Source organism: Bufo bufo, chromosome 4 (genome assembly GCF_905171765.1).
Source record: "Bufo bufo chromosome 4, aBufBuf1.1, whole genome shotgun sequence".
Classification (NCBI taxonomy): domain Eukaryota; kingdom Metazoa; phylum Chordata; class Amphibia; order Anura; family Bufonidae; genus Bufo; species Bufo bufo.
The window spans coordinates 54,085,627-54,113,308 of NC_053392.1; the positions used below are offsets into that span (position 1 = coordinate 54,085,627).

General features: G+C 40.1%; 1 protein-coding gene across 2 annotated transcripts; it reads right to left on the reverse strand.

The window, feature by feature from the left end:
• Positions 1-432: 432 nt before the first annotated feature.
• On the reverse strand, positions 433-27,682 carry LOC120997245 (cytochrome P450 2C14-like). Of its 2 annotated transcripts, none has more exons than XM_040427250.1 (10): positions 27,626-27,682; positions 26,224-26,411; positions 23,809-23,971; positions 19,555-19,704; positions 17,755-17,915; positions 14,404-14,580; positions 9,152-9,293; positions 4,037-4,221; positions 1,977-2,118; positions 433-990 (listed from the first exon to the last, which is right to left on the reverse strand). In XM_040427250.1, the coding sequence occupies exons 2-10, from the start codon at positions 26,395-26,397 to the stop codon at positions 815-817; spliced, it is 1,470 nt and encodes a 489-aa protein (XP_040283184.1). In that variant the 5' UTR covers positions 26,398-26,411; positions 27,626-27,682; the 3' UTR covers positions 433-814. The 2 variants fall into 2 exon arrangements, with proteins under 2 accessions (XP_040283184.1, XP_040283183.1); XM_040427249.1 differs by having other exon boundaries at positions 27,486-27,660.

Sequence of the window (27,682 nt, forward strand, 5' to 3'; positions counted from 1 at the left end):
CTCCCTGCTACCCTGGTAGATACTTGATCCTGACCAAAAAGTAGATCCTATACGCAAAACTAGAGATGAGCTAAGTTCTTGAAAATTCGATTCGGCTCCTACGTCGAATTTTACAAAAACATTTGCTTCATGACGAATTACTGTGTTATTTACAAAGCACTTTTTTTTCTAAGTAGCGAGTGCAATGACAGGGAACGGCGATTGCGCATTCCTTGCTGATCGCGGCATCTAACATTAACACTAATATTAAGGTCTAATGAAAAATAAATAAACAAAATCATATTTAACTCATCCATTTGATCCCGAAGAGCCCGCAGCCGCCATCTTGACTGACGATCCAGTGCGAAATCTGTTGTCACATTGGCCAGTTGCTGATGGTAACTGTGGGCTCTTCGTGCTTAAATGGACGACATGAGTATGATTAAAAAAAAATTCTCATTTCGGGGAAATCAATTCGTTAGCACGAAGCACAAGGAAATTTGGCTTTGCGGCCAATCAAATTTTCCCTGAAATTCAGATCAAAGTCCACTTTGGACAGTTCGAATTCGCTTAACACTGCTAAAATTTTCTTCATTTCTACCTTTGAATATATGACTTCTATTTGTCAAATATTTACTAACTTTTTTCTATGATACAAGGGGGATATTTAAGGAAAACTTGCTTAGGTGACCATAGCAACCAATCAGATTCCACCTTTCATTATTTAAAGCTCCCTTGTTGCTATAGGCACCTAAGCTAGTTTCCCTTAGCACCAGTTTTGATAAATGTCCTTCAAAGTGTCTTTGACATTAGAATTAGTGGTAATCATAGTCCATCAGCGAGGTACAGCACAGATTGTATAAGGCTTGGGGGCATTTGTAGACCCCATGGCTGGATTAAGATCAAGTTTCGCTCCAGGTACTGGTTGGAATGTAAAGTTTTGCAACAGTGACGTAAAGAAGAGGAATATCTCCATTTTAGCCAAAGTCTCCCCAGCACAACTTCTTTTTCCTAGAACACATAGAAATAAATAAATGAGTGAAATAAAATCATAAATAATTCATCTTTTTTTAAATTTTTTTTTTTTTTTATTTAAGCTCTCCCTTGAATCTGGTTCCATCTTAGGACTTAATGTATTTTTTTCAGCATGCAAACATTGATGCCCTTATTTTTCCTGGGTTTTCCAGGCCTTACATGTTGATGACCTATCCTCAGAGTACTGTATATCATCAATATCTGATCCTTGGGGGTCAGACTACAGGGACCATCCTGATTAGTTGTTTGAAGGGGCTGTAATGCTTGGAAAAGCTTTCATACTATACACTATTCACTTGAATGGGACTAAGTTGCGCATTGGCCATGTGACTAATGAATGTGAAGTCACTAGCCTGATAGTTAGAACCCTATTAATCAGATATTGATAAGCTATCCAAGAGGCTTTCCGTTTTGATCCATCATGATAGAGTTCTATGGCCAAAAATAACAGTTCTGTCAGGTTTCCATTATCCTGGATGGAAAAGAAAGACTTTTTTTTTCTGTCCAGTAGATCTGTCCAATCAGCTTGGGGATTTCCCTGGTAACACCCCTGTATTACTGAAGCTCATGCATTAATTGGCTGTCTTGTAGCGCCTCTCTACTCGATCATAAAGTACTACAAGTTCTCCATGCTATCTACCTGTACTAAGATGAGCTGCTCATTTAGATATCAAGTTAGGGGAGCTATTCTAGTACAGTGTGTATTGTGCAGGACCCTGAAGAAGCTTCTATCCTCTACATTGAAACTGATTTACAGCTTTCATTTTCAGATTATTTTTTACTTTGACATTTTCTTGTTTTTGATTTATCTTTTTTTTTTTTTTTTTGGAACCAATAACTACTTTTCCATAGAGTTGTGGTCTCAACTTACAATAATTTCAACAGTGGTCATCCTGGAACCAACTGCAATTTGAGGGACCACTGTAAAGTGGCCTGAAAAAGTAATTTACTGTTAATGTTACCTATTGCAAATGGTATGAAGGCCTCGTTCTTCCTGAAGTTTCCACTGGAGTCAAGAAAATGCTCTGGATAAAACTCATCTGGTTTTTCAAAGTAATCTTTATCCCTGAGAGCTGAATGCAGCAGTGTAATTACAGCGGCACCCTGGAAGAAAGGTTATATAAAATATTTTGTAAGATCAATGTACTCACATAAAAATAGTATTTCCTATTACCCCTGATAAGACACAGACACCTGGATGATTTATATCGGCCACCAGTGATGGTCAGTTTGCAGTGTTTGCCAACGAACACATGAGGGCTGCCATCTTGACTCACCTGTCCGGCGATGCACAGGTAAGCCCTTACCTGTGCCTGTGTCAGGAGCTGGTCTGAAATCAAATGCAGTCACCGGGAGCAGGCAGTTCCGAGAACAGCCTGATGAAGGCCCCCGGCGGCTGTTCTCGGAACTGCCTGCTCCCAGTGACCGCATTTGATTTCAGACCGGCTCCCGGCACAGGCACAGGTAAGGGCAGAGTCAAGATGGCAGCTCGCATGTGTTTGTTGGCGAACACTGCGAACTGACCATCACTGTCGGCCACAGCATCCACTTAACAAAACAAAACAAAAAAAAAACGTACATAAGATTATATACAAAACCAAACCATCCCAGCTACAATGTATATTAACTCCAAAATATGACATAACATTAACCATAAGTGGAGTCTTCGAAGCCCCAATATTAGAGTTGATGAGACACCGCTAGTGCTCAACTTATTGCCCACTAACCAGATCCTAGGCCATTTAAAAATTCACCTGGCCCAAATTAAGGCCCAACCACAAAATATTCCACCAGTGGAGTCCAGCCTCAATCATGAGATCTGCCCCTCCAAACCAGTATCCAGCTTTACCAACATTGAAGACTCATCACTATAACCTTGACTGCTGTTATAAAAATATTACTTTGTAAAGGTGAGTGGGGGCTTTTGGCTTGATACTGTACCTCCTTTTAGCCTCATTGACCTATCACTCAAGCCCCCAAGCTAAACCCCTGCTTCCCAACTCTGCATGCTCCATCCAAACCCTCACCATGCTGCCCTCCCCTTAGGCACTACCCTAAGTCTAGCCTTTCTGTCTGTTTTTTTGGCTCCATTCTATAAATAAATGGCAGAATAGGATCTTTCATATGACAAAAACCAGTGATGGCTGATAGACACCATTGACTACTCAGGCTTCTGTCAGGGAGGTAGGCATTTTTCTGGGTAACATAGTACAGCATGGGGCATGATTTATTCCTGCTTTTTCAATTGAATCAAGCATGGAAGTTCCTATTGCAGCCTTTGATGCAGATGTGATTGAAGCCTTTATTTAAGGCACATTTTTTAATTATTATTAAAATTGTTATTAAGATTATATATTTTCAGAGGAATGGATTGAATCAAAATATTGTATACCCACTTGAGTTCAAGGAAATCTTTTAATGATTCATACCAGCGTTGCGCTCCATAAGGTTGGTACATTCTATGTGTAGAGGCTGGGTGACAGGTGGTTAAAAATTTAAAAGGATTTAGACAGAAACCCTTCTGTCCTGTGTGTGTATGGGGGGGGGGGGGTGCTGGTTTGATCCTTGCTTTGGGGCCCTTACTTCTCTATGTATGCTACTGGTTCCATCTCTTGCCTTTTTATATGTTTAGAAAATCAAATAAAAGGTGTTTTTTTTCTATTTGGTGACACTTATGTAAGATCAGTGAGCATAGGGATGGTTGATTCATTAGACAAGAGGCGTCTGGGTGACTTTCTTGAAAAATTAAATACTTAAAGTTATATGTACTAGATTTCTGGAGATCTGATGTTTCTCCCTAACATGGGGCAAAAGGCAACTGCCGGAGAGGGCGTTTTGCTTTCCTTTGGCTCTACATGATAGAATAAGATAGACTTGATAAACCTTTTTTCAACCATACAATGAAAGTTATGGTAGACCTCCACTCATTACAGAAAGATATTTGGTGCATGTGCCGGTAAGGGGAGCACGAATGTAGAGGGTTTAGTTATTGACAGGGTTTAGATGAAAACAGATGAGTTACCTTAGGAATAAAGTAGCCTCTAAAGGTGATATCCTGAGTAGTTGAATGTGGAACACCAAGCGGTGCGATATCCCCAAACCGAAGAATCTCATGAATGACGGCGTCTGTATACGGCATTTGTTTCCTATGCTCCATTTGAGGTTGGGCCGATCCAATCACACGTTCAATTTCATTTTGCACTTTTTCTGTCAGGATAGAGATATAGAAGTATGGTGTATAGATATAATTCAGAGGTTCTTTCCCACATAGATGTACACAAAAATCAGGAATTTGGCTTGAGCTGCAGTACCAGGTACAAACAAATGTAGGGACACATCACAGTTGAGGCCAGTCATTAGCTGCAGCAGCACTCCCGGCCTCATTTGTGCTAAATTAACAGACAAGGAACTGAAGTCCAGTGAAGACAGCCCAGAAGCCAGGAATGGAACGCCAGGCAGAAGGTGAGTATGTATTTCTTCACAGATCCTGCTGGCTTGGGGGCAGATTTAAAGGAGCTCAGACATCAGAAGTGTTATAATAAAACATAAGAATCGCACAGTAACTGCAACGAAATATGATATGTGATTTTGCACTCCCGAATCCAGTCCAGCTTTTCCAATCAGCTTGAGAACTAAGGATATAAATCCGGCAGTTATCCTGCGCGAGTGCAGCCACTGATGAAGGAGTAAGGAGACACTCCGAAACGCGTTTGGAGTTCTTAATATACTTGCAAATCCCACATAAGAGTTATGGACACTTTTGATATCAACTACAGATATGATACATAACCCTATATTTAAAGTTTAGTGAAGCGCTTCACATACAGATGAAATAAGGCATACAGCCTTAGGCGATATCCACTGGACCCAGGAAGGGGCGTTAATCATCTGATCCCCTCCACTATCACACTTGAAAGATCTGGGACACGTGGGACTCTGAGCGCACGCTGCCTATACTCTGCAACCCACAGCTCTACAGTAACTTGCCGGCACACAGAAGATGCCGAGCATACACTGCTCAGACGCTGTGCATCGCATCATTTTACAGTTAACCGAAACACGTGAGACACCGACCGAGCATACATTGCATAAACTCTGCTACAAAGCGATAAGTATTTGTCTCCATTATCTATACTAAATATTATATCAATAGAGGTAAGTATACCATTCGACTACCACGTGGGAAGCCACAAATGGATGCGCACCTCACACAACAGTGAGTATAATATATGGAAATCAACACGGTACTATGAACTGTAGATGAATGAAAGATTTTTCAAGCAGAGCATATTAAGTAAATGGCAATCTATCTAACAATAGACTCTGCAAGCAACTAATTACAACTGTGTACAATACAATAGAGACTTCTGGAGTATAAAACTATACTAACTTCATTACATTATCGGCACCAAATAATTGCCATGTTACCAGTATTAACTCTAGTACATTACAGGCAATAAATAATTATTATATGCAAATGGGTAACATCAGACATTTGGATGTAAAAGCAGTTGTTTCCTATATACCTTAAGGGATATCCCTAATCTATCTATTTTTACTTGATAGATTGAGATAGGAGGAATAAGCAATATTTTATTATTTCTTCTATTTTTGTTTTAGCTACATTTTGGAATTATAGTGACCATTTACTGCACAGTACACTACAATTGATTTATTGCAGCCATACAGATGGTAATATATTGGGATCACCATCCCTGTAGACTATCCTCATTATTTAAATATTGTTTTTATTTAATTGAACATTATATTGTTTTTATTTAATCACATTTTATTGGTTATTGTATTTAGTGCTTAATAAATTGTATATAAATCATATCTCCGGGTGGTCCCAAGTGGATGAGTGCCCATCTATACCACTATTTTATTCAACTGTGAATATCAACCTCAAACACATATTAAACATACAGAAATACAATGGATAGGTCATTGGACCTCTAGATCGCTGATCAGTATCTGGTCGTGGGGGTCCGACACCCGAGACCCCCACCGTTCAGCTGTTTGTGAACACACTGGTTCTCGCTGTAGTGCAGTGGACGGTGGCATAACTAGTAATGACTGGCCATAAAAGGAAATTTTTTAGCAGATCTCTCAGACCAGCTGCGGAAGGAGCTCCATTCAATTTCTACATGTATATACTGTACAGTATGTCCATCTCTATTCACTTCAATGGGACTGAGCTGCAACTAAGTCATGTGACCAATGAACGTGATGTCACATGGCCTAGGCAAAGCTGAAAGTTTGTGTTGAAGTCACTGATTATTTTGCCCTTCCTCTGATCCGTCAGAACAACAACCCCCAAAAAAAGGATCCTGTCTGAACGGCAAATATATTTTACTTTTGCCACTAATACACGCCAAAAAGGGCTTTAGAACATATAACTGCACCGCTGAACGGCAAATATATTTTTATTTTGCCACTAATGCATAACAAAAAGGGCTTTAGAATATATATAACTGCACTGCTGAACGGCAAAGATATTTTACTTTTGCCATTAATACATGACAAAAAGGGCTGTAATTTTCACACTTCACCACACAACAGCTAATAAGCCCTTTTCTTCCCACTAATACAAGCCAAAAAATGCTTTAGAACATATAACTGCACCGCATAAGGGCAATAAGACGTAGAAATATTTCCTTGTAATAAACCCTGTTAATGGCTGTATCAAACAGCACTGTCACCCCAATAACAAGAACAGTTTGCTGGAATTACAGAGCTGTATAATAGCAATTTGGATCCCGAGTCAGTGCAGCAAGGTGTATTAGGAATGTTCCTACCGTGTTTCCCTGAAATTAAGCCCTACCCCGAAAATAAGACCTAGCCCTATTTTGCAGGGTTTCGGGAGTAAGACTTAAATATAAGCCCTACTCCAAAAATAAGCCCTAGATAAATTTTATACTTATGGAAGTGTGGGTGATTCAGCAGCTCAGGAGCGCTCACTAATGGCTCCTGAACTGCCTCGGAGCCGGAAATCTCTGCTTTTATCAGCTGATCGGAGGCGGGCAGGAGTTACAGCAGCACAAGCTGCCAGCACTTAGCCTTCAGTCAAGCCGCTAGCCCGTGCATACATCGCGGCTGGCGGCTTCGCTAAATGCAAAATTATGCCCACAGCCGCGCTTCCACCTACCGAACGGGTACATCCCTGTGTGGGCTGGATGGCGTCTCTTCCCTGTACTGCCGCCAGCCCGCACATTTTAAAAATGAGGCAGCAGGAGGATGTCCTTCTCCTCTCTGCTGCCTGGAGATGGAGGTGCTGATTGATGGTGAGCGTGTCCTGCTCCCTCCCCTGCCTCCACCAATCAGCACCCTGTCATCTCTCACGCCGAATCTCCCTGTTTTTTTTCTTCAATTATAAATGTGTGATTGTTGTTCATGGAGCCAAAATAACCCCCACTCCGATAATAAGCCCTAACCCTTTTTTCGGGGAAAAACAATTATATAAGACCCTGTCTTGTTTTCTGAGAAACACATATTACCCAGGCTGTAACCTCCCCTACTGAACCCTATTCAACATAAATGCTGTGGAATGATTCCTCCCTATCCTTTCCCTACAGCTTGAATAATTTTTCCCTGCACTAGTAAATAATTTTTTTAGCACAATGAAGTATTTTCTACTAGCGCCTAGTGACGTCTCTCCCTGCACTAAGTACACTGGAAAATGGCTGAATCCAAGATGGCTGAGGCTATTTATAGGACTGTGACATTACAGGGCTGGCTTTTAGGAAAAAAATGTGATTCGTTACCACAAAGCATGAGGAAATTTGGTGCGAATCAAACCTTTGCTGAAATTCGGATTGAATTCCACTTCATCAACTTCGATTTGGTCAACTCTATTCTAGACGATAGATCATCAGTTAAAAAATCTTGGAAAACCTCTTTAACAGAATATGGGACAATGTTGGTAGATGGGCCCAACACGTTTGATCAAAAATGTGTGCGAAGAGCTTTCATTTTTCATGTCTAACATGTATAGTAACAATGTAGTCCAGAACAATCTCTAATCTTTAGTTCCATTGCTTGCACGTAGAACAGTGTGCTGCCATATTTTATTTGATGCCAAAATTTGCACCTGCGACTTTAGATGTGCTAGTCTAAATGTTCCTGCTGTATAACTGAGATACCAACATGAGCTCATTAGCAGCACTTACTGCGACCAGTTTCTTCATCTTCAGAAGTAATCTCAGACTGCCTGTTAACCTGCTGACGGTTGCAAACCTGGCTGCCAACAGCATTAGAGATGAGCAAAGTTATGGAAAATTTAATTCAGCTGCTTCGCCAAATTTCACAAATAAATTTTCTTTGTGACTAATTACTTGAGGCTAGGTGAGGCGATCGCCTCAGGCAGCACCAGGTAGGGGCAAGAGCGGGGCAGCAGAAGGGCCATGGGCAATGAGAGCTTTTATTGTGGCAAATGGGGTTAGGTCAAGAAATTGGCATTGGGTGGGCATCATTTCAGTTTTTTCCTCAGGCAGCAGAAAGGTTTGGTGCACACCTCAGATGCTGCGTTCATCGCCAATCGCGGCATCGGAGGCTACCGTTTTGGCCTTTCAGGTGTTAATCAGGGTAAAAAAAATAAAACATTCTCAACTCACCCATTTGATTGAGTAGAGGCCGTTGTGGCCATCGTGATCGAAGACACCGCTCGAAATCTCGCTCAGTGACTTGATGATGTCATCACACTGGCCTGCGTGGTGATGTTACAACAGATTTTGCACTGTATCTTCAATCAAGATCTCTTCACGTGCAAATGGATGAGATGAGTATGTATTTTTTTTGTTTTTACTACCATTTCAGGAATAATTGATTAGTTGCCACAAAGTGCAAGGAAATTTGGCTTTGTCGCAAATCAAAATTTTCCTAAAATTCTGATTGAAGTCCACTTCGGATAATTTGATTTGCTCAACACTAATCAACATACAGTAGATTGAAGATATGAGCTAAATGACAACAGTACATGGCTAAATTCACCACAATGTGGGCCCATCCTTCCTAGCAAATGTTTTGAGACTTAGGTGTAACTCATTCATGCTGTCTTCCACAATATGCCATAGGAAGTATAAAAAGGGAGAAATTCATAATGTACAGCTGTATACATGTTTTACATGATATGTCTTACGTTGAATTTCCGGATATTTCATCATAAGAAGAATAGCCCATCTTAATGTGGTTGATGTGGTCTCCATTCCAGCCCCAAACAAATCCGCCACCAGAGCAGTCAGATTCTCATTGTGGAAATACTTAGAGAATTCAGATTTTCCCTGGAAAATATTATCAGAATTATATTAAATATCAAATATTTCCCTTCTATCTAGAATTTTCCCAAGAATGGTCAGTTATACTGTATAATACAGTAGATGTTAGTTATGATATATTATTACATACCTGCATGGTAGTGTTGATCGAGCACCGTAGTGCTCGGGTGGTCGGGGGCTCGGGCCAAACACATGGGGTATAATGGAAGTCAATGGGAGAACCTGAGCATTAAACCAGGCACCCCCTGCTCTGAAGAGGGGAGGGTGCCTGGTTCATAGTAAAAAGGTCATAAATTGATGGAAACACCACCGAAATGGTACGGGAACAGCATGGGGAGGATGTCTGGATGCATCTTGGACTCCCAGGTCGCTGCTGGGAACGATGTTGTCCGGATAGTACGCCACTTTTAACAGAGTGACAATAATGCACACAAAACTGAATAAATCATTTGATTTTAGAGGAAAACATTTGGAGCAAGTGCCTGCTGATCTGACCATGTAAAACATTATGGTTGAGGGCCTGCTGCCGCTTTGGTGACTCTAGTTTACCTGGAGCCGATCGCACGTCCGCATGACGGTGATGATCCATTCGGATGTCTGGCCTATCAACTTTCAATCTGGGATTGATTCCGGAGAGGGAGCCTGAGAAACGTCTATGGCTACCACATCCAAGCAAGGCATCATGCGCACAAATTACCTATTAGGTATAATTAGGTGAGCGCCTGCAGGTAAGCTGACCCTGTAAAAGATTTTAGGTGTGGGCCTGCAGGTGAGCTGATCCTGTAAAAAATTATATGCGAGGGCCTGCTGGTGAGCTGACCCTGTAAAAGATTTGAGGTGTGGGCCTGCTGGTGAGCTGACCATGTAAAAGATTTTAGGTGCAGGCCTGCTGGTGAGCTGACCCAGTAAAAGATTTTAGGTGTGGGCCTGCTGGTGAGCTGACCCAGTAAAAGATTGTAGATAAAGGCCTGCTGGTGAGCTGACCCTATAAAAAAATATATGCGAGAACCTGCTGGTGAGCTGACCCTGTAAAAGATTTGAGGTGCGGGCCTGCCGGTGAGCTGACCCGGTAAAAGATTGTAGGTGCGGGTCTGCTGGTGAGATGACTTAACAGTACGACCATGACACGCTCCCGGCTTTAGGCCATCCAGAAATGCCTGCATTATTCAGATAATGCAGCATGTCCCCCCCAAGGTGATCCTGCCTATGACCGCCTGTACAAAATCAGGCCAGTCATCGATCACTTTGGGGCCAAATTTGTACAGGCCTATGTACCTGGAAGGGAGGCCACGGTTGATGAGTCTCTCTTTGCTTTCAAGGGGAAACTCCTTTTTATGCTCCCTCTAAGCGGGCGAGGTGTGGCGTGAAGCTGCACAAACTTTGTGAGAGTACGTCAGGGTACACTTACAAGTTTCGTGTGTATAAGGGGTGAAATTCCCGTATTCAACCCCCAGAATGTCCCCCCACTCTGGGTGTTAGCGGGAAACTTGTGTGGGACCTTATGCACCCACTGCTAGATAAGGGTTACCAACTGTACGTGGATAACTTTTATACTAGTATCCCCTTGTTCCAGTCCCTCGCCGCCAGATCCACGTCCACTTGTGGGATCGTGCGGAAAAATCAACACGGCCTCCCTACCCACCCCCTCCAAGTACCTATCCCCAGGGGTGAGACCCGTGCCCTTACCAGTGGAAACCTGTTGCTGGTCAGATATAAGGACAAGAGGGATATCTTTGTACTGTCCACAATTCATGGTAATGGCATCACCCCTGTCCCTGAGCGAGGTACCGCGGCAACAGTCCTCAAGCCCGATTGTATCGTCGACTACAATCGGTATATGGAAGGAGTTAATCTCTCTGATCAAGTCCTCAAGCTATATAATGCCATGCGCAAAACCCGAGCATGGTACAAAAAAGTTGCGGTCTACTTGGTACAGGTTGCCTTGTACAACTCTTTGGTGCTGTCCCAGGGCGCTGGCAACACAGGGACATTCCTTCAGTTCTATGAGGCAGTCCTCAAGGACCTGATCTTTTCTAACCGGGAAAGAGCAGGCCGGAGTACCTCGAGAACTGGAGGCGCCCGGATCATCCCTGGACAACACTTTCCAGGTGTGGTTCCCCCATACTGGAAAGAAGGGAATGACCCAAAAAAGGTGCAGAGTGTGTCACAGGAGGGGGATACGGAAGGACACCACTACTCAGTGTGACACGTGTCCCGATCATCCGGGCCTCTGCATTATTGGTTGCTTCAAGTAGTACCACACTTCCATGGAGTACTAAATTTATATCCCAATTTAGCCACTGACAATCGGATAAAAAAACTATGGTTCTCAGACTTGAGACACTAAAACAAAAACAAAAAAATTCAAAAATACTATTTAGTAAAACTAAAATAAAAAAAATAAAAAGTTTACATATTAGGTATCTCCGCATCTGTAAGAATCTGCTCTATAAAAATACCCCATGACCTAACCCCTCAGATAAACACGGTCAAAAAAATAAAATAAAAACGGTGCAAAAAAAGGTATTTTTTTGTCACCTTACATCACATAAATTGTAATAGCAAGCAATCAAAAAGTCATATGCCCCCCAAAATAGTGCCAATAAAACCGTTCTCTCATCTTGCAAAAAATAAGCCCCTACCTAAGATAATCAGCTAAAAACTTTTTAAAAAATGACTCTTAGACTATGGATATACTAAAATGTATATTGTTTTGTTTATAAAAATATAATATAGTGTAAAACATAAATAAATAAATAAATAAAAAGTAGACATATTAGGTATTGCCACGTCCGTAAGAATCTGCTCTATAAAAATACCCCATGACCTAACCCCTCAGATGAACACGGTCAAAAAAAATTAATAACTCTTGTGCAACACCTAAAGGGTTAACAAAGTTAGTAAAATCAGTTTTGAATACCTTGAGGGGTGTAGTTTATTAGATGGGGTCACTTTTATGGAGTTTCTACTCTAGGGGTGCATCAGGGGGGCTTCAAATAGGACATGGTGTAAATAAACCAGTCCAGCAAAATCTGCCTTCCAAAAACCACACGGCGCACCTTTCCCTCTACGCTCTACCGTGTGCCTGTACAGTAGTTTACGGCGACATATGGGGTGTTTCTGCAAACTACAGAATCCGGGCAATAAATAAAGCATTTTGTTTGGCTGTTAACCCTTGCTTTGTTATTGGAAAAAATTGAAAATTTGCCAAAAAATCTAAATTCTGAAATTTTATCTCTATTTGCCATTAACTCTTGTGGAACACCTAAAGGGTTAGCGACGTTTATAAAATCAGTTTTGAATATCTTGAAGGCTGTAGTTTCTATAATGGGGTCATTTTTGGGTGGTTTCTATTATGTAAGCCTTACAAAGTGACTTCAGACCTGAACTGGTCCCTAAAAATTGGGTTTTTGAAAATTTCTGAAAAATTTCAAGATTTGCTTCTAAACTTCTAAGCTCTTTAACATCCCCAAAAACTAAAATGTCATTCCCAAAATGATCCAAGCATGAAGTAGACATATGGGGAATGTAAAGTAATAACTATTTTTGGAGGTATTACTATTTATTATAGAAGTAGAAAAATTTGAATCTTGGAAATTTGCTAATTTTTCCAAAATTTTGGTAAATATGGAATTTTCTTATAAATAAAAATGATTTTTTTTTAACTTCATTTTACCAGTGTCATGAAGTACAATATGTGACAAAAAAAAAAAACACTCTCAGAATGGCCTGGATAACTCAAAGCGTTTTAAAGTTATCACCACTTAAAGTGACACTGGTCAGATTTGCAAAAAATGGCCTGGTCCTTAAGGTGAAATATGGCTCCGGGAACTGAAATGGCCAGTCTGCAGTCCAGATCTTTGACCTATAGAGAACATTTGGCGCATCATAAAGAGGAAGGTGCAACAAAGAAGGCCCAAGACGATTGAACAATTAGAGGCCTGTATTAGACAAGAATGGGAGAGCATTCCTATTTCTAAACTTGAGAAACTGGTCTCCTCGGTCCCCAGACGTCTGTTGAGTGTTGTAAGAAGAAGGGGAGATGCCACACAGTGGTGAAAATGGCCTTGTCCCAACTTTTTGGGGATTTGTTGACACCATGAAATTCTGATTCAACATATTTTTCCCTTAAAATGGTACATTTTCTCAGTTTAAACTTTTGTTCCGTGATTTATGTTCTATTCTGAATAAAATATTAGAAGTTGGCACCTCCACATCATTGCATTCAGTTTTTATTCACGATTTGTATAGTGTTCCAACTTTTTTGGAATCCGGTTTGTATTAGGCACTATGTGGGGGCCATTATACTGTATATACTGGACACTATGAACGCATTATATATACTGGGCCATTTTTAACAGACAATTAAAAACATATGCAGAACTATTGTTAAAAATGGATAGACACCCAGAAAATGGTTGCAAACAAAGATGCAAAATGGCCAATTTTAACAGCTGTCATGTGAATTTACCTTTACTCATCTGTAATAACTTTTTCAATATCTTCGCCTAATCCTGATTTCACACAGTTGGTCTGGTTACAATGTGATGTATAACTAATTTCACCATCTGATCACCCTTTTGATCAACCATAAGTATTGATAATGGTGATTAGATCAACATAGTCGTGTCATGTGATTGATTTATTAGAAGGATTGATTAGATGATTATGGAGGTCATTACTATGATTATAAATTATAACATCCTACACTTAGGTACTTTTGGAGCACCACAGGAAGTGATTCTGAGGCCCATCCTCAATGCAGAACATGTGAATGTCTACAGTGCTCTTCACTACATCCTAGCAATTGTCCTTATCAGCAAGTGAGCTTCATTGGGTTAGTGTCTGCTAGTTCTTTGGGCTCATCACTGTATCAGAGCATGAACCCAACAAAGGTTCCTCTAGTGCTTGCAGGCCAACCCGACCATACCATCATATTTAAACCCAACTTCTCTTTGTTCAATAACTGTATTAGTTTCAAAATGTTTTGCTTAGTCATGTTATTTACACAATACATTGAATATATCGTGTTTTTGTTACTTTTTTTACTTTTACACTTTTGCCTAATTTTTCTTTACATATTTAATATTAGCAACTGGTGAAACATCCATCATACCTCTTGTTGCTTGGCTAAGAAGGCGTCAATGAGGTTCCTCTGGTCATTCACGTCCAGCTCTTTCTTCTGTTTTGTAAATGTCCTTCTTATAAAGTCCTGAAACTCTTTAACATTTTCAAAAATTGTTTTGTGAGCTCCGGGTAGACATTTTGCCAGAAATGGATAAGAATTGTACAGCTACAACATAGATGAAATAAAAAGAAAAACATGAGTTTTAAGAATTTAACTTTACTCATGTAAATTTATACCCCATTCATAGTAGGCGATAACCATTAAATTGTTACGGGTGCTACCACGTGGATCCCCATGATCATGAGAATGGGGCCATATCCTGCGTGGAGGCCCCTGGAAATGAATAGAGCAGCCAGTCCTTTTACAGTATTTCTGTGGGAATTCTGGAGATAGCAGAGTACAGCATTCGGACAAACAGATGGATAGAGAGCGATAGATAGATAGATAGATAGATTGAAATTTCATGAAATAATTAACTCATTTAGAACTTGATGGCAGCAACACATCTCAAAAAATATGGCAAAGGAGCAACAAAGGGCCAGAAAAGTAAATGGTACTAATAAAAAAGTTGAAAGAGCAGTTTGAAACTCATTCAAATGATTGGGCATAGAAAGAATATGTCAGGGTGCCTTCACACGCGGCAGATTTTGTGGCAGAGAATTCTGCGACTGAAAATCAGTTCCTTTCATCTTAATGAGGCTTGCAGAAATCCATGTGCTTGCTGCCCCATTCAAATGAATGAAACAGATATTTAGTCGCATAATTTTCTGCCACAAAATCTACCACATGTGAAGGCACCCTCAGAGTGGGAGAGTGTCTCAGAAGCAAAGATGTGCAGATGTTCACCAATCTGCAAAAATCTGTGTCTACAAATTGTGGAACAATTTCAGAAAAATGTTTTTCAAAGTAAAATGACAAAGATCTTTTGATATCCACTAGTGTTGAGCGCGAATATTCGAATTTTGAATTTTTATCTCGAATATCGCAACTTCGAGATTTCGCGAATATTTCGAATATAGTTCCATATATTCGCAAAATCGAATATTCATTTTTCTATTTTTTTTTCATCTGAAAATATATGATTCCTCCCTGCTTCTTGCTTGTGGGTCAATGAGCCATTGGCCCACAAGCAACTGAATTGAAGCTGGAAGGAATCACGTTTTCAGATGGACCAAATATGACAAATATTCTAAATAAAGAATATATTTCTGTTTATTCAATATTAGAATATTCGTCCTATTCTAATCTAAACCAATAATCTCGGTTATAATATTCGAGTTCACGAATATTACAACAGAAAAATCATAATGGTTAATATGTGTGGAATATTATTGCTCTAACTTCGTCTTTTAGAATATTCGTAATATTGCTCTAACTTCGTCTTTTAGAATATTACGAATATTCTAAAAGACGAAGTTAGAGCAATATTAAGAATAATCGTAAAATACACATAGATTGTAATTTAGGTAATATAGTGCTATAATCCTTTTTTTTTTTTGTCTATTTTTTTTTGCCTCTTCTGAACTTCAGTTTTGGAAAATATGTACACTATTAAAAAAATTACTTTAGCAGTATATTAGCTAAATTACAATCTATATGTGTATTTTACGAATATTCTTAATATTGCTCTAACTTCGTCTTTTAGAATATTCGTAATATTCTAAAAGACGAAGTTAGAGCAATATTAAGAATATTCTAAAAGACGAAATTAGAGCAATATTAAGAATATTCGTAAAATACACATATAGATTGTAATTTAGCTTATATACTGCTAAAGGATTATAGCACTATATTAGCTAAATTACAATCTATGTGTATTTTACGAAAATTCGTAATATTGCTCTAACTTCGTCTTTTAGAATATTACAAATATTCTAAAAGACGAAGTTAGAGTAATATTAAGAATATTCGTAAAATACACATATTAGCCTAGCCATAGTCAATTAGTCATAGGAACGTTGCCTTATACTATGAAAAGAAAAATCGCAATACGCGATTAATTAAATCGCATATTATTCGCGATAAATGGTATAATTACGAATATTCGATTTTGACAAATATAACACAAATATTCAATCGAATATTCGCGAAATATCGCGAAATCGAATATGGCACCTCCCGCTCATCACTAATATCCACCATCTATAGTACATAATGTCATCAATATTGGATGTGCATTACCCCAAAATAGGGTCCTTGCATATCATTTTATTGTTGTATAATGTTCTGTTCTATTGTATAATCAGTATAGCTCTATATGAATCAATCATGGTTAACAATCCTGACTCTGCTCATGTACGAAGCTAGGTGATGGACTAGAAGATCCAGAATCTGCATGACGGAACACTGGAGTTAGTCAGTAATGTATTCATTATTTTAGGCTAATCAAGACTTTACTGTAGTAAGAGGGACTTTGCTAATTCATTCTTCCACACTTTAAATCAGTCCTGGCCAGCCATATCTTAATTCTGTATTCCTTAGCTGGTAATTACAGACACGTTTGCAAGAACCTTATTGCCAGTTTTTGGTCCTACAGAGAGAGACTTTGGAAAGATAGAGAGAAGGAGTACTACAAGTCTCAATCATTTCTAAATCATTTCCATACATGCTATCAGGGGATACTTGCACTGGGAATTATTTGGAAGCTCAAAAGCCTACATCTCTGAGAGTATGGAGTTGCATTAGTGCCTAGGGCAGCCTAAGTGCTAAACAGCATATAGAGGTTTTATTAACAACATATGCTCCCATCCGGACAACGTCTCTTTCAGGGGAGGCCTTGCATATTTCAGAAAGATGCTAAACCACATACTGTATCCATCACAACAGAAGAGTCCGGTTGATAAACTGTCCTGCCTGCAGTGCCAATAGAAATAATTTCATTAAACAAAAAATGTAGCAAAGAAGACCCAGAACTGTTAGACCAGCTAGAATCCTACAGAAAATTATGGAACATCATTAGTCTCCCAAAACTCCAGCAATTGGTCTCCTCACTTTCTAGACATTTACAGGCTATTGTTATAAGAAGAGGGGATGTTACACAATGGTAGACATGGCCCTGACCCACATTTTTGCGTTGCTGCCATCAAGTTCTGAATTAGTAATTTTTTTTCATGAAATGGTAAAATGTCTTACATTCAAAATCCTATATGTGTTCTGTGATCTATTGAGAATAAAATATAGGTTTATTAGATTTGCAAATTATTGCATTCTGTTATCCTTTACATTTACATATTTATACAGCCTCCCAACTTTTCTTGAATTGGGGTTGTAGATCTGAAATGGATACTGTAGATGATAGATAGATAGATAGATAGATAGATAACCAATATAACCACTTACAATGACCCAAGGGCTGCTTAGAAGTTTTACATTCTCATTGACTAAACCCATTAGCCGTAGTAAGGTCGGATCCTCATAATCAAACCTTTTACTCAGCAGTATAGACACAATTATGTTGGTTACAGCAGCATAAATACTTGTCACATTATCAAAGGGCTTTCCTGTAGAAAAGAATAAAAAAATAAAAAAAATTTGTAAAGGTTTTTAGGTTTTATTTATATTTGTTTACAGGTTTCTTTTAAGACATTGGCTGGTCCAGTGCACAGGTTTCATCAGAGGGCTCCGCTACCACCTATTTGACCTGAACTGGTTTGGGCTGAATCAGATTGGCTCCAATTTCCCTGGAAATTGGTATAGTCTCGTAGTACTCCGCATTTTTAAGAAAACATGTTATCTATTTTTGCTCAGTTTTTACTTACTTTTGCTTTTTCTTCCCCTCTCTTCCCTCCCCAAGCTCTATAGTAAATCATGTCTGAGTTGCACTGACATACATAGGTATGGGTAAACACTCGTTTGGCAGTGATATCAAACAGCGTGTTTAACATTGTAAACATGTGACGCACAACACAGTCACATGTCATGCTTTTTCATATTCTAAAACTGTCCCTTATTAGTTGCAGATGGTGTCATGGGATAAAAAAAAATGTGCATTGTTGGGGGACCAAGCATCCAAAAATTATGTCTTAACAAGGTCAGAATGTCTGCCCATACAAAACATACAAATATTAATTGCCAGAAGAAAATGTGGCTAGTTGTGAACAAGGCTAGAAAAATTCTCCCTTTTAATTGGGAGCAGTACAGTGTGGATGTGGAAAGGGTAGGGTAATAAGTTGCACATGGCCACAATAGTAGTGGCAGCAGAATCAGAACAATAGGGGTGGCAATAAGGGATTAGCAGTTAAGGGGAAGGAGACCACAAAAGCCATATGGTACATGTTGGCAAGTAGGCAGCAAGATGATGGAGGCAGCTGCAGCCATACGGAAGATGATGGCAGGACAGACAGCAGAAGTGGCATGATGGCGGCAGTGGCATGATAGAAACAGCAGCAACCATATGGAACATGATAATAGGCAGACCGCAGCAGTTGCATGATGGCGGTTGCGGCATCATGGAAGTAGCAACAGAAGCAGCCGTACTGAACATATTGGTTGGAAGGAAGCAAAGTGGTATAATGGTGGCAGTGGCATGATGGAGGTAGAAGCAGCAGCCTTCCCGGAACATGAAGGTAGGTTGTAATGGTGGCATGATGGCGGCAGTGGCATGATGGAAGCGACAGAAGCTGTTGTATGGAACATGTTAGTACGCAGGAAGTAGCAGTAGCATGATGGAGATAGCAGCATCCCTATGGAATATAATGGTCGGCAAGCAACATGGTGGTAGGCAGTATGGCAGGCAGACAGCAACAGTGGCAAGATGGGACACTGCAAGCAAAGCCAAATCTATTAATCAAACTCAGCCTCCCCAACCCACCAATCTGTTGGAGATGTGCAATGAATGGGTACAAGCATTGGTATAGGAGTTTCCCCAAACACAGCTTATTGAAAGCCATTAACAAGGTCTGAGGGTGAAGGCTTTAGGAGAAGAAGAATTGCTTTTGGCAGAAACTGATAAGTAGTGGGACAGAAAATTTGGATGTACACCTTCTGTTCCATTACTCAGCAGTGCCTAACTGCCAGTAGCGATTATTTTTGTCATCAAGCATTCACATGTATTTGGGTAGAATACTTATATTAACAAACCTACATAAAGTATGTGATGGAATAATGTACTACTGGGAAAATTATGAATTATTCACAGACCTTCATATGATCTTAACTTCTGGATTAAGCATTCAGATTCCTCAATGATCCTGTTTTCTATGGTTTTTCTTCCCATTCCATAGTCTCGTAAGGTTGAGAGTGTAAATCTTCTTATTACTTTCCAGTTCTCTCCCGTGGAAAAGACAATACCTGAATGGAATGAAGTTGCAGTATATGATGCATGATGTCTACAAGATATACATAGTGATTGAGTAGTGGCAAACCCAGTATAGGTGGTTTGAAACCCACTTTCCTAAGGAATCCCAAGGACAGGAACCCAAAAAGCAAACTGTAACCACCCAGTATTATTTTTATGTTTGGCGGTTTTATTTGAGAATTGAATTACAGTATTATATGGAAACTATATGGCAGTGTTATTTGGGCTTTCTAGGGAATGTGTCATCAGAAAATGGCCTATTATTTTTAAAGAAATTTGAAGATTTTATTTTTCATTTTCCATGTTATATATATATATATATAAATAAAGAAAGTCCGCAGCACTCCTTGAAGTAAAAAAATGTGCAGTTTATTCACACATGTCAGAAAAATGACAACGTTTCAGTTCTCTCACAGAACCTTTCTCAAGTCAAGTGACTCACTTGACTTGAGAAAGGTTCTGTGAGAGATCTGAAACGTTGTCATTTTTCTGACATGTGTGAATAAACTGCACATTTTTTTACTTCAAGGAGTGCTGCGGACTTTCTTTATTTGTTTACCGTCCTGGGTCGAGGGACCACCGCGGGCACCGTAGAAAAAAGGAGTGCTGCCTAACCTTCTCTATGGATCTATATATATATATATATATATATATATATATATATATATATATAAAAATAAAAAAAAACATTAAATCCTGCAGTTTTCACACTGGCCACTAAGCCTAATAATAGGCACTAGTTCTTGGTCTGTACAGTTCACTTTACTGCAGTTATCTCCTTATCTGCCATCCTAGTCCTGCCTGTAATGATATCTCCTCTTTGTATAGGCAAGACAGGATCCACCATTCACTATAGGCGACTGTCAAACTTATCTATTGTTTCCTTGTACAATGACTTTTGCAGAGGTCACAGAGCATGCCTAGAAAACTCTCCCATAGAAGTCAATGAGGTCCCCTTCTGACCAGTGTGTCTATAGCCCAAGTGGTTGCCGTAAACTAGCAACAGGTCTCCAGGTCTCCTTAGTAGTGTTGAGCGAGCATGCTCGGCCAAACTGCTGTTCGGCTTGAGCATCGCTATGCTCGGCACATTGCAGTGCTCGGCTGAATACTGCGGGTGCTCGAGTATAATTTAATACAATGAAAGCCAATGGGAGACCCAAGCATCAAACCAGGCACCCCCTGCTCTAAAGAAGAGAGGGTGTCTGGTTCACAAAAAAGGGTTAGAAATTGGATGGAAACCCCACCAAAATGGTTTGGAAACAACACTAAGAGGATGACTGGATGCGTCTTGGACTCCTATTATCTATGACATACAATAGACAACCATACAAAAGCTATATGCCAAAAGCCAGGTATCTGGAAGCCAACAATCTATCCATGAGACAGATAACAGTCAGCATACCCTACAATGGCAGCCTTGTGCACTATGAGACATTACAAACCAGCTTTTTTTTTTTCTCCTCAGATAGGAATATTTATGATCTATCACTCATAAACGTTCCATCCCATCATCATCGGACTTTGTTGCATACTTTCTTATCAAGTTCTATCATTCCTAAACATTCCATCCCGTCTGAGGCATTCCAAACCAGCTCTTATCTGACTGAGAGCCAGTAAGCCTCAAAGTTGCTTCACATCTGTTGGATGGCTTGGGTGGACCTGCGCACCTAGATCAATATCATTAGGGTGACAAAAAGTTTTCTGATTGTCCTAACATAATATTCAATAACCTTTCTATACAGTTTTGTCATGTAAAAACTAATTTGCATAAACATGGGCATATGGGAAAGAAATGCAAATGAGCAAAATCTGACTTGTTTTTCAGCTGAAAACCCATTTGCATGGAAAATTTGCGATCTACACTACTCATGAACAGCGCCATCTATTGGATTCATAGTCTTGTCATAAGACTATGAAACCAATAGATGGCGCTGTTCATCTTGTTGGAGCATTAGTGAGGCACCCTGATCAACATAGTCCACACACCATGTAGCACTCAGTCTTTTGCATGAAAAATTAACGATTAGAATATTCGCGATCTACACTACTCATGAACAGCGCCATCTATTGGATTCATAGTCTTGTCATAAGACTATGAAGCCAATAGATGGCGCTATTCATCTTGTTGGAGCACTAGTGAGGCACCCTGATCAACAGAGTCCACACTCCATGTAGCACTCAGCCTTTTGCATGAAAAATTAACAATTAGAATATTCGCGATCTACACTACTCATGAACAGCGCCATCTATTGGATTCATAGTCTTGTCATAAGACTATGAAGCCAATAGATGGCGCTGTTCATGAGTCATTACAAGCAGGGCAATAGTCCTCAGATACAACCTAGCAAGCTTATATTACCACAGATAAAGTGTTAGAAGATGTGTGAATGATAGCAGCAATCCGATATACACCTCTGTGTTAGCGCAGTCTATTATAGGCTGAGTGCTACACGGTGTGTGAACTCTGTTGAGCAGGGTGCCTCACTTACTAGCGCCCCAACAAGATGAGCATTGTCATCTATTGGTTTGATAGTATTATGACAAGACTAATAGTCTTGTCATAAGACTATGAAACCAAAAGATGGCGCTGTTCATGACTCATGAACAGCGCCATCTATTGGTTTCATAGTCTTATGATAAGACTATGAATCCAATAGATTGTGCTGTTTATGAGTAGTGTAGATCTCAAATTTTCCATGCAAATGGTTTTTCAGCTGAAAAACAAGGCAGATTCTGCTCATTTTCATGTCTTTCCCATATGCCCATGTTTATGCAAATGAGTTTTTGCATGAAAAAAACTCTATAGAAAGGTTATTGAATATTATGTTAGGACAATCAGATTTTTTTTTGTCACCCTAATGATATTGATCTAGGTGCGCAGGTCCACCCAAGCCATCCAACAGATGTGAAGCAACTTTGAGGCTTACTGGCTCTCAGTCAGATGAGAGCTGGTTTGGAATGTCTCAGATGGGATAGAATGTTTAGGAGTTATAGAACTTGATCAGAAAGTATGCAATAAAGTCCGATGATGATGGGATGGAACGTTTATGAGTGATAGATTGTAAATATTCCTCCTATCTGAGGAGAGAAAAAAAAACTAAAAACTGGTTTGGAATGTCTCATACTGAACAAGACTGCCATTGTAAGGTATGCTGACTGTTATCTGTCTCATGAATAGATTGTTGGCTTCCACATACCTGGCTTTTGGCATATAGCCTTTGTGTGGTTGTCTATTGTATGTCATAGATAATAGGAGTCCAAGACGCATCCAGCCATCCTCTTAATGCTGTTTCCAAACCATTTTGATGGGGTTTCCATCAATTTCTAACCTTTTTTGTGAACCAGACACCCTCTTTTCTTCCAAGCAGGGGTGCCTGGTGTTCTCCCATTGACTTCCATTGTGCTCGGGTGCTTGGTAGAGCAAACAAGCATACCGATGTGTTCAGCCAGAGCACCCGAGCACACAAGCACTTTGGTGCTCGATCAACACTACTCCTTAGCAAAATGCTGGGTCACTTTTTTTTTTTAATTGACCCAGATGAAATTTTCAAAGATGAAATTCTTTTTGACACATTTTCTTTAAGGTAGTATTATTTAGTATTATATGAGTGTATGTGGCAGTATTAAGTTGGTATTCGATAGAGATATTACATAGGCTGCATTTACTAGAATTACTATCTAAAATTGTAATTGGGAATATAGTACTTTTCTCATTACCTTGGTCCCAACTTTACATCAAATTCCTGGATGGCATTTAAAAGCCCAAATTAGAATATATTTTCCTATAATGCAGTAAATGTGTTAAACCCTTGTTCCCACTCCTTATTTGTCTTTTTCAACCATACTAGCCATAATATAACAATAATAAACAGTTGGGTTTCCTCACTGTCTTTTATGTCCTAAATTTCATCTAATCATTGTTTCCAATGAGACCCGGTCCCTGGTACATTAAGGGGCTCAAAGGCTGCTCTGCCACATAAGAGGACACTAGTATTATAAATGGAACGTGGTACTGTAGGACGGAACCATGTTACAAGTCTTCATTGAGACCCAAAAGCTTCATGTAAAAAAGGTATAGGTTCGATACAAAAACTTACCGTGGCCTTTTATTGTGTCTGCAAACAATGGTGTATGTGGTCTTTCCACAAATAATTCACCATGATTGACTAGAGCATCTTTGATGGTCTCGTAACCACATAGGACAATTGATTTTGACATTCCTATCTGGATGCTGAAGACTGTGCCGTACTCCTTAGACAACTGTGAATACAAGAATGATCATATAGTTATCAAGTGCATTAAGCATGCTTTAGGGCAGGTTCTCATTACTGTTTTAAATTCCGTTGTAGTGTTCCGTTATAACAGAGTTATAACAGAATATAAAGGAATTTTAGGTCGGAATGCAAAACGGAACCCTTCAAGAGGCATTCCGTTTTGCTCCATCCTAATACATGTCTATAGGCACAAATAGCAGTTCTGTTTTGTTCCATTATACATGATGGAAAAAAAGTCCTGCGATCAGCGTTAAATATGGCATCTGAGGGGTTAAATAACAGGGAAGGGGGGGGGCGGCGCCCCGCTCCAAACAATGGAATTTGATTAGTTACCAAAGTACTCATATATTATTTTCCATTATAACCATGTTGTAACGGAAAACAATAATGGAATTCATAACGCTGATGTGAACCCTCCCTAAATGGCTTAAAGTGCACCTATGTTTTCAAAAAAAGTTTGCATAATGTCTGTGCTTCTCTGTAGAATCATAACTGTGAAGAAAATGTTTGGGAAAATGTCTCTTTCAGCCATATCAATTACTGTTTAAGCTGCACAGATAGATGTATTTTTCTCTGAAGCAGTGGGTGTCTCCTTTCTGCCAGTACTGTATGCAGTGATCTCACTTCCCTTACTTTCCACTGTTTGTTTTCTTCTAGAGAGCTCAGAAAGCTGATAAGGAGAGATAAATTACACTTAGGGCTCATGCACATGGCGGGTCCGCAATACAGGGGCACCGGCCTTGTGCAGCCCGCATCACGGATGACGACCTAATTACTTGAATGGGTCTGCAATCCGGAAGATGCGGTGTAAAACTTAGGCACGGATCGGTAGCCCACGAAAGCGCTACGGAGCACATCCATGGGTTTTCTGTCTGTGCTTCAGCACTGCAAAAAAGTAGTGCATGCACTACTTTTTTGCAGTGCGGACAATCGGATGCAGATCGTGGACCCCATTCAAGTGAATAGGTCCACGATCCGCATGCAGCGGCCCCACGGTCGGTGCCCGTGCAATTTGCAGTCTGCAGCACGGGCATGGCCGGCACACATTCGTGTGCATGAGCCCCTACAGAACATCAGAGTGCTCCTATGATGTTCAGAAGGAGTGTAGAAGCAGGTTTTTTTTTATCAGTCTTTGACACGCCCCCTACTGTATCTCAGCTGTATTGAGAGTCCCTGTTACCAAGGATGATTCTTGATAACAGGCAGTGGACTGCAACTTAGGTGGAAGTGAGACCCCTAGTGGCCATAACTTTACATCTTTTTTTTTTCAGGTCAATGTAGGCATATTTTTTTAAATGAAGTCATTTAAAAGGTGGTTAAAGAGGACCTTTTATGGCTCCGAACATTGTAAGATAACTATCTGGACATGTAGAGCGGCGCCCAAGGATCTCACTGCACCTGCTATTATCCCTGGGCGCAGCTCCGTCTATTATCCCTGGGCGCCGCTCCGTTCGCCCGCTGTGGCCCCGTTACCTTCTCTCGCGCTTTATGGTAATTGCTACTATCGGAATACCATGGAGGAGTCTGCCCTGTTTCTCCCTGGGCGTTCCTTCTCCCTGGCTGTAGCGCTGTCCAATCGTGGCACAGAGCTCACAGCCAGGGAGAAAAAAATATCCCAGGCTGTGAGCTATGCACTGCAATTGGACAGAGCTACAGAGAGGGAGAAAGAAACGCCCAGGGAGAAACAGGGCAGGCTCCTCCATGGTGAACCGATAGTAGCAATTACCATACAGCGCGGGAGAAGGTAACGGGGCCACAACGGAGAGGTGCCCAGGGATAATAGTAAGTGCAGTGAGATCCCTGGGCGCCGCTCAACATGTCCAGATAGTTATCTTACAATGTTCGGACCCATGAAAGGCCCTCTTTAATGTTATATATACTTATATATTTTTCAGAAATAACATTGCACAGTGGATTATACACAACCCAAGGCTACGTTCACAAATGCTTTGTGGTTTTGATGGAAATCATAGGCTCTGCTATATCTTTTGTAGAACAGGTACTGTAATTACATGATGGACCCTGTTGACCTGTAATTGAGTTTGTTGTGTCTGCCGTTTTGGTATGATCTCTGAAGCAGATGTAAACACACAGTCAAATATGGACAGTTATCACAATGTCAATCACATTTCACTATTCAAGTTGGAAAGCTAAGAACTCGGAAGAAACAAAATTGTATTTCTCCATTCCTTACTACTTACACTGTAATACCTTGTAAATAACATGGATCAGTGTTACCTGTAAAAATGTTTTATGGGGTTTTCCTATATCCATGATGTGGATATTTCCAATGATCGGTAAAGGCGTTGGACCAGGTGGGACATTTTTGTAATTTCCTTGCTTTTGGTTCTTGAAAGCTTTGACCAAAAATAGTATGACAACAATGGAGAGAAGAACTGTGACCAGATCCATGGCGAATGGGAGTTCTGTAAAATATGAAAGGCAAAGATAAGCCTAGTCTTCAAAAACAAAAAATTGGGAGACACTAGATCACTCATTGGAACTCTAAACCTAGAAATGAGTGCTTGCCTCTCAAGTTTCCCAGTTTTGGATGGACAGTCCCTCTTATTGACCCAAGTCCCTCTGTCCCTTTTTGATCCTTAAAGAGGACCTTTCACCTGGATATCCTTAATCTAATTATTATACTACCTTATAGTGCGGCCCCCCACTGATGTCTTGGCACTTTTTCTCTAAAGGCCCCCCCGTTCGTCCGTTGTGGTCCCCGTATCTTTTGGTGTCTCATATGCTAATGAGGCGACTCGGTTATACTAGGCATGGGCTGCGAGCGCATCCAATCAGAGCACCCCACTCATAGCCAGGGAGAAGGAGCTCAAGTTCTCGCGGGAGAAGGAGCTGCGATTCTAGCAAGAACTTGAGCTCCTTCTCTCTGGCTAAGAGCAGGGCGCTCTGATTGGATGCGCTCGCAGCCAGGGAGAAGATAACCGCGCCCAGGAGAAATACAAGTCTACGCCTAGTATAACCGAGTCGCCTCATTAGCATATGAGGCGCCAAAAGATACGGGGACCACAGCGGACGAACGGGGGGTTCTTTAGTAAAAAGTGCCAAGACATCAGTGGGGGCCGCACTATAAGGTAGAATTAGATTAAGGATATCCAGGTGAAAGGTCCTCTTTAAATGTCCCTCTTTTTGACCTTGGGAAATAATTTTTTGTTGAAATCTAGCATAAAATAGATTTACTGCTTAAGAATATATACATATACAGTGTTCTAATTAATTGACAGCACAAAAATACCTAGAAAATGGGGAGAAATGGAAGCATTATGGGGGAGATTTACCAAAACTGGTATAAAGCAAAACTGGCTTTCCCACCCATAGCAACTAATCAGTTTCCACCTTTTATTTTTCAGAGCTTCTTTGGAAAATGAAGAGTGGAATCTGATAAGCCAGTTTCATTTTGCATCAGGATTGATTAATCTCTTTCAAAGGCTTTTTGAAAGCTGTTGAAAATTTGATTACACAACAATTATAGCTTCACTTACATAAAACCAGAAACCAGGAAATGACGTAAGAAGCTACATAAACTCATACACCATGAGAATTACATTGCATCAAATTAATAAATGAAAGAAAACATTAAGAATAAGTCATCTTAAGTGGAGTCCTGCAGTAGTGACTGTACCAGGGGGACACGGATCCAGTCTTCTCTCTCTTGTACTCTGCACTTGGAAGACCTTTA

What these genes read in the sequence shown, in the direction of transcription:
- LOC120997245 (XM_040427250.1), bottom strand. Translation starts at nt 26,397, where the DNA reads ATGGATCTGGTCACAGTTCTTCTCTCCATTGTTGTCATACTATTTTTG. An exon ending in CCCATAAAACATTTTTACAG is followed by an intron (nt 23,972 to 26,223) that starts GTAACACTGATC and finishes TTGTATTCACAG; the next exon opens with TTGTCTAAGGAGTACGGCAC. An exon ending in TCTTAGCCAAGCAACAAGAG is followed by an intron (nt 9,294 to 14,403) that starts GTATGATGGATG and finishes AATATTTTCCAG; the next exon opens with GGAAAATCTGAATTCTCTAA.